This window comes from Pelophylax lessonae, assembly GCF_965119305.1.
Source record: "Pelophylax lessonae genome assembly, chromosome: 1".
Taxonomy (NCBI): Eukaryota; Metazoa; Chordata; class Amphibia; order Anura; family Ranidae; genus Pelophylax; species Pelophylax lessonae.
In genome coordinates, this window is record NC_138768.1 from 483,929,509 (window position 1) to 483,941,626 (window position 12,118).

Genomic DNA, 12,118 nt, shown 5'->3' on the forward strand with positions numbered 1-12,118 from the left:
AGGAACCAGATGCCGCACACCCTGAACAAAAGTGCCAACCAAGGAGTTGGAAGCCACGGGACGTTGAAACGGAACGGCCAGCGCAGACACCTGACCCTTTATCGTAGCCAGCGCCAAACGCTGATCGACACCCGTTTGAAGGAAGGACAGCACTCGGGAAACCGTGCGGGGAGAAAACCCCCTGGACTCACACCAGGCAAAATAGGCCTTCCAAGTACGGTAATAAACCTTCCCCGAGGAAGACTTCCTCGCGTTGATCAAAGTATGAACGACCTCTGGGGAGAGACCCTTCTCCTTCAGGACCTCGGTCTCAACAGCCAGGCCGTCAAAGCCAGTGACTGTAAAGCAGGATGGTATATCGGTCCTTGAGACAGGAGATCGTCTCGAAGAGGCAGACGCCACGGGGCGTCGACTGCCAGATTCACGAGGTCTGCGTACCAGGACCGGCGAGGCCAGTCCGGTGCCACAAGAATCACCGTGCTGCGTTCCGAGTGTAACCTGCGAAGGAACCTGGACAGCAACTGAATCGGTGGAAACGCGTACATCAGCCTGTACTGATGCCACGGGGCCACTAACGCGTCGACGCGTCTGCCCGAGGGTCGCGCGTCCTTGCCACGAACCTTCTCACCTTGATGTTGAGACGAGACGCGAACAGGTCCACATCTGGAAGACCCCACTTCGCGCACAACATCTGGAAGACAGCCGGGTGGAGAGACCATTCCCCCTGATCCAGGGTCTGGCGACTCAGATAGTCCGCCTGCCAGTTCTCCACCCCCGGAATGTGAACCGCCGTTATCGCCGGGACATGAGTCTCGGCCCAAGACAGAATGTCGGCCACTTCTCGAGCCGCTCGGGCACTCCTGGTGCCCCCTTGGTGGTTGATGTAGGCCACCGCCGTGGCATTGTCAGTCTGTACCCGAACCGGGCAGCCCTGCAGCCGGTCCATCCAGCGATGAAGACAGAGATTTATCGCACGCAATTCCAGAATGTCGATCGGAAGGGAAGACTCCCCCTCCGACCAAGTTCCCTGGGCGGACAGAACGCCCAGAACACCACCCCAGCCCGACAGGCTGGCATCGGTGGTGATCACCGTCCACGAGATAGGACGAAACGACTTGCCCCCGGACACCATCGGGGACTGGAGCCACCACAGGTGGTCTCTTCTGGTGCGATGACTCAACGAGATTTGAAGATCCAGAGATTGAGGTCGCCCGTCCCACATGGACAGGATCTCCGCTTGGAGACCCCGCGTGTGAAACTGGGCGAAGGGAATCGCCTCGAAGGCCGAGACCATCAATCCCAGACATCTCATGCACGTCCGCAGAGACGAGTGCGGAACGTCCCTGAGGGACCTGACTTCCTCCTGAAGAGTTCTGAGTTTGTCTTCCGGCAGGAAGACCTTCGCCTGCACCGAGTCCAGAATCATTCCCAGGTAGGGAAGACGAACCGACGGACTCAGTGTCGACTTTGGAAAATTTATCGTCCAACCAAACTCCTGCAGAGTTTGCATCGTGACAGACAGGTCCTTCTCCAGACCCTGGCTGGTCGCAGACCGAACCAGAATGTCGTCCAGATACCCCAGGACAGAAATGCCCTGGGCCCTCAATGCCAGAACCGGTGCAAGCACCTTGGTGAAGACCCGCGGAGCCGAGGCGAGACCAAAAGGTAACGCCACGAACTGGTAGTGATCCTCCGCAATGGCAAATCGAAGGAACCTCTGGTGACCCTCGAAAATGGGGATGTGAAGATACGCATCCTTCAAATCGATGGAGGCCATGAATTCCCCCGGAACCAGGGCAGCCACCACCGACCGCAGGGATTCCATGCGGAACTTGCGAACCCGCACAGAGCGGTTCAGAGCCTTCAAGTCCAGAATTGGACGAACCTTGCCCTCCTTTCTGGGCACGGTGAACAGATTGGAATAAAACCCCCGAAATCTGTCCCGATGAGGCACCGGAACTACCACTCCCTGAGCCCTCAGGTCCCGCACCGCCAGGTGCAGGTCCCGTAAACGCTCTGGAGACAGTTAAAGATTTGAGGGAAAAAATCTGCTCTCCGGCCGAGAGAGAAACTCGATCTTGTAACCAGATCGAACGATCTCCTGAACCCATCTGTCCCGCACGCGGGTCAACCAGGGCTGAAGAAAACCGAGCAAGCGTCCCCCCACCCCAAAACTGGGTGAGGGCGCCCCTTCAGGCCGCACTGTTATGGGCTGCGGATCCGGATTGACCGGACTTCTGTTTACCAGACCAGGGCTTCTTCTGAGAGCCTTGACCTTTGAACGGTTTGCCCTTGTAGTGCGACCGAAAGGCACGAAAGGACCCCTGAGGGGGCCGAAAATTAGCATGCTTCTTCCCAGAAGCCCCCTTAGCCTTGGGGAAATGGGGCAAGAGAGTGCTCTTACCTCCGGTGATCCCCTTAATCAACACATCCAAGGACTCCCCAAAAAGGCGAGACCCATCATAAGGCAGATTGGCTAAGGTCTTACGTGAAGACTGGTCCACCGACCAACATTTCAACCAAACCAGGCGGCGAGACAACACCGCCACGCTGTGCACACGTGCAGCCAACGGGACTAGGTCCAAGTCCGCAACACACAGATACATGACACCCTGGTGGATTTGATCCACCATATCCAGGGTCGCCGGCGAGGCCGAATCGGCCACTAGGACGCGCCTAAGCATCTGCGTCCAACTTGCGACCGCCTGGGCCGCCATGAGAGAGGCAAACAGAGCCTTAAGCATAGAACCCGTAACAGAATAAGTATGACGGGCAAGAGACTCCAATCTCCTATCCGTGGCATCACGGAACACAGGGGAATCCTCTGCAGGAATCGCCGTGGATTTGTTTAAAACCGCAATTGCGTGATCCACTGGGGGTGGCACACACCACCTTTCATCAGTGGAAGGCGAGAAAGGATAATGCAGCTTGAACCTACTTGGTACAGCAAAAGGTTTGCGTAGATTGCGCGCTGAAAATCATCATTGCAGGGAAAAACCTGCGGCGTCCTGCGTTTTCTCTGCGTCCCATAAGCCGCCAAGGCAGCGGGGGGACACACTTCATCCTGCAAACGCAGCGTTTGTTTTATGGAAGCAATCAATTCATCCATGATTGCAAGCTCTTCAGGCGAGCCAGGGGGAGAATTATCAACCCCTTCAACTTCAGCCTCCACCTCGGACCCCACTAGATCCAGGGAGGAGCGGGACCCCGATAAGGAGGCTCCCGCCATAACAACCCCATCACCTTCACCCTCAGAATCAGAGGAAAGAGCAACTCTGGGTCTTTTAGTAGATTGAGCAGCCACCAGCATCTGCACCTGAGCAGCAAGGCCAGCCACAATAGTGGCTAAATCCCCCCCTGGGGGGGAAACAGCGGTCCCCTGGCTTTCCACCAAGGCGGTAGGAAATTTGCCCTCCTGAGAATCCATTGCCCCTATAACAAATGCCGGATAATAAAGGGTTAACTGCCCCTTTAACACGCGCGGCGAGCGCAGCCCACCGCACCACACACAATCACAATGAGACCCCCACAGGGACAATAAAACTGACACAGGCAATGGATAGGAAGGATATAACCTGAGGAGACCCTCGCCGCTGCTGCTGCCTCGATCGGTGTTCCTGGAGAAGAGGAAGTGATGCTGCCAGGGCGCTCTATGAAAGCCTATGGGAGGCTACAAGAAAATGGCCGCCATGCATGTAGAACATGCGGCCGGAGCGAGTGTAGGCAAAATGGCGCCGTTTGGCGCCGAAACCGCCGCTCCACAGTACAGTAATGCACACATGTATGTATATAAAAAAAACATGTCAGATCGCCGCAGCGATCGCTGTATAATGCCCAAACATGCCACAAAACATGCCCCACAGCACACAGCTTCTCACACTGACAAGGCTGACACACACAGTGTCACACAGCTCCCCCCCCCCCCCTTGCAGCCCACAGCATGCAGCCGAGAGATAGGGAGACAAACAGTGTGAATAGAGGCAGGTTACACAGTCGCAGACTGACACCCCCCCAGACAGACAGGTCCCCACATAAATACACTTACCTCACAGTGGCGTGGGGGACCCGCACAGGCGAACAAGCCGCTGCACATGAGGCAGGGAGAGTCGCATACAAGACGCACAGAATGGGGGTTAAGAAACCGCACAGCGTCCAGTGAGGTAGCCACCTCACCAATCATCCCTGCACCGAACAGGGATGGGTCATTCACTGTGCCAGGAGCGTTACCTGGCTGAACGCTCGATGGCAGGCTGGGAAGCCACTGACCCACGACCTGCGACCAGGGGGATCAGCCCGAGACCCAGCCCGCATGATTCTCTTCGTCAGAAGAACTAACTAATGCTGACAAAAAGAACAGCTAAGAGAGAGAAAAAACTCAAACAAAAAATCAAAAAAGAAGAGTCTGGGGCACAAAGCCCCAGCACAGAGAGAGCCAGCCACTCCTGACAAGCTAGACATTAAAACTGAGATATGGTTGCAGGAAGTAGGAGGGTATTGACTGAGGGGACCACCCCTTGAGGGTGGGATATGTTAAAAGCTTTAATGTTAACATATTCTGTTGCCTAGCTACTCCTTCGGAGCAAAGTCTAATACCCCATATGTGACGAATATGAAGAGGCGGCGACTGTCGGAGGACGTAAGAGAAACCTATTTTTTTTACAGGTGTTCAAATACTAGGTTTTTCTAGGCCTGTTAACTGTACTGCACATTCACCAATTTCTTAAAGCACCCCAAAATAGAATATAAAAATAAGTGACATTGCTTTCAGGATGAAATAAAATGTATTCAATATGCATTTATACTCACTCTGCAATGGCAGCAGGAGAGATTTCTTCAAGGTTTTCCATACTCCATTCTTCCAAGAACTCCAATATTGGTGAAGGCTGAGAGCCGACAGAAATATAAGCCATTAAAGCAAGATTCTTTACAAGACCCACAGCATGACCCTAAAAAAAAAAAAAAACTGAATTAGGAATCCGGGTGAGAGAAATTAGACCACCTCTTAGGAATCTTCTGGGGGTGATTAATATATATATAAAAAAAAAAATATGTTCATTTTACTGTGCTTTAATTTTATTTTTTGTGACATTTAGATTTAAATTACAATGACCTCAAAAAACCACACAAAGGCAATCACAAAGCTTAAAACTCTTCCCCATCCACCCACCCTTGTAACACCTACTAGCTGTATTTTATTATTTTATTTTTTTTACTTCAGACAAAAAAAAAAATTTATATATATATATATATATATATATATATATATATATATATATATATATATATATATATATATATATATATATATATAATTTTTTTTTAAGAACTTACCGTAAAATTCCTCTGACAGTCACCGCCCGATGGTATTAGCCTTCACTAATGGCGCACTATGCAGGAGCAGGCTAGGCAGATAATTATCAGGTTAATACAAAAAAACTTTGTACCTCAGCACGCCACTAGGGGGCCATTCCACAGCCATTACAAGGAACCAATCTGATATTACTTCAGTTTTGTAGCAAACAGTACCAGAAGGCAACAACCCCCAGATACAAAAACCAGAGGGGTGGGGGCGGCGACTGTCGGAGGACTCAAGAGAAAAGAATTTTACGGTAAGTTCTTACAAAAATTCTATTTTCTCTTACGTCCTCCAACAGTCGCCGCCCGATGGTATTAGCCTTCACTAATGGGGCGTCCCAAAGCAGTGCAGGTATGAGGGGTGGAAAAGCAACGCAACCAGATAAGAAAGTAACGCAAATAACTGGGCTAGTAACAACCTGAGCCCACAGTAAAAAACTGGAACAAACCCAGAACACACACACCCTAACAAGGAGAGACATTAAAAACAATGTCCCCTCAAACAACTGCCGCACTCAAAACTGTGGTCAAAAGAAGCATCCGAAGATGCCAAAACGTCAAGTTTGTAAAACTTCGTGAAAGTGTGCACTCACGACCATGTTGCCATCTTGCACACCTGAGCCACAGACGCCTGATGCCAAAAATCCCAAGAAGCACTAACAGCTCGAGTAGAATGAGCCTTTTACTGGGAAAGGAGGAACCTGACCCTTGATGGAATAGGCCTGAACATTCGCCTATCTGATCCATTCAGAAAAAGTCGCCGATCCCTTCCGAGGTCCCTCAGGAAGAACAAACAGAGAATCAGACTGCCAAATCTACTCCGTGGCGGACAGGTAGACCTCGACTGCCCGGACCACATCCAGAGAAAGCAAAGCAAACTCCTTAGCATGCTTGGGCCGTGCGCACAGTGAAGGCAACACGACATCCACATTGAGGTGGAAGGAAGAAACCACAGTGGGAAGAAAAAATTGACTCGGTCGCAGAACCACCTTATCTCTATTAAGTACTAGATAAGGAGAGTGGCAGGACAAGTCTGCCAATTTAGACACTCAGAGCCGACGTGATAGCCACCAGAAAAGCAACTTTCTGTGACAACACAGACAGAGATATCCCCCTGATGTTCTCGAAGAGAAGTTTATTGCATCACTGACAAAAAAACAAATTCAGGTCCCCTGGAAGCAAGAGAGCTCCCCTCGGGGTGAGCCAAATGCCTCACCACTTGAATGAAGGTGCGGACCAAAGAAAGCAACGTCAAAGGTTGTTGAAACAAGACGGCCAAGGCTGACAACAGACCCTGGCCTTAGTCAGCACCAGATGCTGATCCACCCCCTTCTGCAGGAAGGCCAAGACCTTCGCCACCGAGAAGGAACGAGGGTAAAAAACATGCACTTCGCACCAAGTGAAATACGCTTTCCAGGTGCTGCGAAAAAAAAAAAAACTTCCTTGAAGTTGCTTCGCTAGCCTCTTACAAGGCAAGGACGACCGCCATCCCTCAGGACCTGGCTTTTAACAGCCATGCCGACAAAGCCAGCAACTGTAAAGCAGAATGGAAGATCGGTCCTTGAGACAGATCGTCTCGCAGCGGAAGCTGCCATGGAGGTTCTACGACCATCTGAACGACGGCCGCGCACCAGGACCATGGAGGCCCGTCCGGGGCCACCAGAATGACTGACATCCATTCCGACGCCAACCTGCGGAGGAACCTGGATAACAGTTGAATCGGAAGAAATACAGTAGCCGATAGCGGTGCCAAGGCACCACCAACGCGTCTGCGGCGTCTGCCAGAGGATCACGAGCCCTGGCCATGAACCTTACCACCACTTAATGGAGATGGGACGTGAACAAATCCACGCCCGGGGTCCCCTACCGGGCTCACAGGAGGAGAACCACCTCCGGATGTAGGGACCATTCCCCTCGGTCCAAAGTCTGGCGACGTAGATAGTCCGCCTGCCAGAGTTCCACACCCGGAATGAGAACGGCCGAGAACGCAGGTACCTGCGATCCAGCCTAGGAAAGAATCTCGGCTACTGCCATGGCCGCCCAGGCACTCCACGTGCCCCCTTGGTGATATAAGCCACAGCTGTGGCATTGTCCCTCTGTACCCGCACCAGACACCCATGAAGCTGAGGTGACAACCGGAACAGACAAAGCTGGAGCGCTCGGAGCTCCAAGACGCTGATCGGTAACAAAGTCTCCCCCTGCGCGCAAAATGTGCCCAGAATTCCTCCCCAGCCCAACAGGCTGGCATCCGTTGTGACAACCATCCATAATAGAGGTCTGAAGGACTGACCCCGTGTAAAGGACAGCGGGCCAGAGCCACCACAGAAGATCCGACCCGAATGACTCAAGGAAAAATACTCCTTTTCAAGGCCGGAGGTGTCCTGTCCCACCTGTCCAGGATCTCCAGTTGCAGAGGCCTGGTGTGAAATTGAGCAAACGGAACTACTTCGAAGGCTGAGACCAGCCGTCTAAGAACCCGCATGCAGGTCCGTTAACAGGTCCGCAAAGAGGAGAGATTGTCATTCCTGAGAGCTCCGATCTCCTCCCGCAAAGTCCCGATTTTTGGCCTCCGGAAGGAAGACCCGAGATTGAGCCGAGTCCGGGACCATCTAGGTACTGGAAACGAGTAGAGGGACTCAGTGCCGACTTCTGAAATGGCTGGCCCACCCAAACCCCTGAAGCGTCTGAACCTTCACAGCCAGATCATTTGCCAAGGTTACACATGAGTTCGACCTTACAAGAGGTCGCCCAGGCAACCGATGATAGCAACGCCCCGTAAACACAGCAAAGCTAGACCGGAGCCAAAAAACTTTGGTGGAAACCCTGGGAGCTGAAGCGAAACCAAAAGGCAACGCCAGGAACTGGTAATGCTCCCCAGTCACGGCAAAGCGGAAGCAGCTCGGATGACCCTTGAAAATAGGGATGTGGAGATACGCATCCTGCAAGGCGATGGATGCCGCAATTCCTCAGGCCTCAACGAGGCCATCCCCGACCTGATGGGTCCCCTCCTGAATGTCCCGCACAAAGTGGTTGAGGAACTACCAGTCCAGAATCGGACACACCGTGCCCTCTTTCCTGGGCACAGTGAACAGGTTGGAGTCAAAACGGTGAAAATTTTCCCGAAAAAGAACAGGTACAATGACTCAGTGTGCAAGCAACCCGTGCACAGCCCCAACAAGATATCTGAGACCATCAGGGGCAGCTGAAGAATGGACGGGTGGAACCCGTCTGCGGAGCGAGATCAACTATCTCTCTGAAGGAATTGGTTCGTGAACCCACCTGTCCTGAATGCCGGACAACCAAGATTCCTGAAAAGAAAGCAGATGCCCCCCCCCCCACACCCCGACAACGGGGAGGTCTTCCCTTTTAGGAAGAGGTGGACTGGACGGCCGAACCCGACTGACCGGCGTTTGGCTTACCCAACCACAGCTCCTCGTGGCCCCCAGGAAGGCGGAAGAGTTTACCCTTCTCCTGCGTCCCAAAGGCACGAAGGCAATTATGTTGAGTCTGGAAGGGGGGCCCCCTCCGCGTACGGGGGAGCTCTCCCTTGGAGACCAGGGGCAGACGAGTACTCTTACCTCCCGTGAACCCTGCAATCAACTCATCTAGAGAATTACCCCAAAAAGACAACCCCCCTCATAGGGGACCTCAGACACAGTCTTTTAGGACGCGTGGTCAACCGACCAGAGCTTTACCAGGTAATGCGGTGGATCGCAATCCCCACCGCCGCACAACCGGACAACCAACCAATGGAGCCACTACCAAAGCCGCGTCGCACAGGAAGCTCGCAGTGTGGACGAGCTGATCCTGCAGCAAAGCCCCTTGCACCATGTCATAAGCGCCTGAGAGGCCATCAATGAGGCATAACAGGTTGCAACAGGGAACCCGCCACTAGATAGATGTGGCGGGCAAGTGCTTCCACACGCCTATCAGACGGATCCCTGAATACTGGGAAACCCCTACCGGCAAGTAAGGTGGACTTTCAGCCTAGACACAGTGTGATCCCTGCTTGGGGACACCGACCAACATTCGTCCACCACCTCCGAAAAACGCAGAGTGGGTGGAAAAACGCCTAGGCACCACCAACATGCGCTAAATGCGCCGCCACTGGCCATTCACAATCTCGGGAAAATCCACCGGGCAGGAAAAATGCCTGACCCAACAGTCTCAGGTCTGCGAAACCCAAGCAAAATGGACAGCTCACTTGACTGAGTTTGCTCATTGTTAAGAGAGTTTGTTATGACCCCCCAAGAGCATCCATTGTAGCGTGTTCCCGCGCTACCTAGGAGGAAGATTCCCCCTCCTCTACCTCAACGTGGAGGACCAGGACCCCTCAGGGGGACCATCATCCATGGCAACCAATTTGGGCTCAGAGTCAAAGGACTGGGAGGGCACAGGCCGTTTATGGAGGAGCGTGCCGACATCCGCAGATTCGCCTGGAATGCCAAAGTCGCCAGAGCAGCAGATATGGGTGCCAGGGGAGAGCATTCAGGTGTACACGAAGTCCCCACCAGGTCTGCGGGGGATTTATGATCACGAGAGACCATTTTTGCCTTAAATGAAAAAAGGGACGCTGGCCCTTTAAAACGGCGGTCTCCCCCCCAGCCCCCCCCCCCCGCAATCTGCACCAACCAGGGCTATAGAGTTGGTAGATAAATGTTCCGACTCAGACTCCTCATTTTTTGTACTTCCGACTCCCCTGTATTAATATGTATTAATCTTTTGACACTGACTTGGGTGGGTGGCATTGCAGTAACTATTCTGCCCACATCACTAACGATCTCTGGATAAACAAGGATGGCTTCTTCAACAGTAAGTTTTGATGAGTGATCATACTTTTCAATTTCTTTTAGTGCTTTATAAAACTCCTGTTGGAATTTTTTTTATTTGGACATTTACTGGTTCTGTAACGCTTAAGCGACGTCACTTTCCTTTAGCAACTTCCATTTTGTCTAAGAAGGAATCAAAGTCTAAATTCTTTGTTTGAAGAAGATGATCCTGAGTTACCACTATTGCTTAAAAGAACTTCATCCTGTGGAGGTATTTCAGGTTGTAATCCCTTCATGCGAACTGCTACATCATAGAGGGCCTTTTTCCCAGTAGAAGTCTGTTCACTGTTCAACAAGTCCGCTCATTGGGTCGACAAATAGCCGCTAACAACATTTCATTTTCCAGCAAAAGACTCTTTTCATCATTGAAGATGCAATGCCCTCAGCTATTAACCCTCAATTTTTGTTCAGGCGATATAACAAGCTCTTCCATTCCAAGAGGAATTTACCCGGGGTTAGATCGTCACATTGCAACCTCTTGGTTACAGTGAAGGGGTGAGAAAGAAGATTCTCCAGCTCTTTTGTTTGTGTCCCCTGGCTTTCAGTTAATGCAAGATTTTCATTGTCCATTTCTTCTATGAAGTCTTTAGGTTCAAGCAAACGCTTCACCATTAAATAAGGGCTTCCCCAGCGAGTTGTTTGATCCAAAATGGCTCCTTTTACTGCACGTCTTTTCAAAATTGCATCCGTTTTTGGGGCCCTGGCTGCAACAGTTACTTGCCGTAATTTGCCAATTAGTGTAACTGCATGGCGATCTTTTAATCCATCCCTTATGGCAAGTTGCAGTGTATGAACAGCGCATCGCATATGATGAATAGTAGCAAGCTTCAATGCTTCTTCAACAAAGTTGTCTAAAAAAATTTCAGCATTCTCTACAGTTTCTAAACGTTCTCCAATACTTGCAGAGCTGTCTCTCTAACTCTAAAGTCTGTTTGTTACCTTCTTCATCTGCGTTCATCTTCTCAATTGTGCTCAACATGGTAGAAGCATTATCTGTCACAACACCCAAAATCTGTTCCTTTGTAATTTCAAAATCTTCTAGAAGACCCTCCACTAACTTCGGAAGGTAATCACTGGTGTGATGTGCCTGAGTGTCCTTTAATACGAGGGTCTGTGTTATTTTGTTATTTTCATCCACAAATCTAACATTAATAGCAAAATAATTTACTCTGACGTGTGCATGCATCCATTTCAAGGAAGACAAAATGTCCTTTTAGAACTTTCTGTAGTTCTTCCTTTTTACATTTGGCCTCCTCAATTATAGGTTTCCTTATACTAAGTCATTAATTATAACTTTTTGTGAATTGGGACATTTAAACTTGCTTTTTTTTTAATTCCAATCTAAATTTAGTAAGAGTCGGAGCCGGTGCATTGTTTGCCATCTCCGACTCCAGGTACCCAAAATTTCATCCGACTCCACAGCCCTGGCACCAACTGAAAGAACCTCTTGAGAAAACACACTAGCAAAAAAAAAAAAAAAAGAAGAATTTGATTTGGTCAAATAATGGCTGAGATATAAGCAAAAATCCCCAGCCTGTCAGCACATTTCTCACACAGTATGAAAAAATGGGGGAAGAGGAAGTGACCTCACATCGCTAGAGACCAGCCCTCGAGCCCAGAGAAAAGGTGGCTATTGAAAGTCAAAGTCAAAAGTCACAGGGTAAACGGCCGCTGCCCTTACTAGGCATGTTGTCCACATCCAAGATGGTGCCCGAACAGGATGCTGATCAGGAATCTCACATGTTCTGTGTTACACAGAGCTAGGGATCTGCAAACCACTAAAGTGGCAGCCGCTCCAAACCGCTGCAAAATAAATGCAAACACATTTCTGGCTATTAGCAGGGACCCCAGGGAGACCCTCAGAGCATTCCCATGCAGCGCCCCCAGCGGGGGCAGGGAGGGGAGGGAAAACCACAACACGGCCAGAAGGGAGA

General features: G+C 50.8%; 1 protein-coding gene across 2 annotated transcripts in view; it reads right to left on the minus strand.

Annotated features, from left to right (window-relative positions):
- The window catches only part of POLR2B (RNA polymerase II subunit B), an 837,536-nt gene that overhangs the window by 498,344 nt on the left and 327,074 nt on the right, over window positions 1-12,118 (minus strand). For both annotated transcript variants that reach the window (XM_082254374.1, XM_082254373.1), the window contains one exon: window positions 4,807-4,946. In XM_082254374.1, coding sequence (XP_082110500.1) covers window positions 4,807-4,946 — 140 coding nt within the window. The remainder of the gene's footprint in view (window positions 1-4,806; window positions 4,947-12,118) is intronic.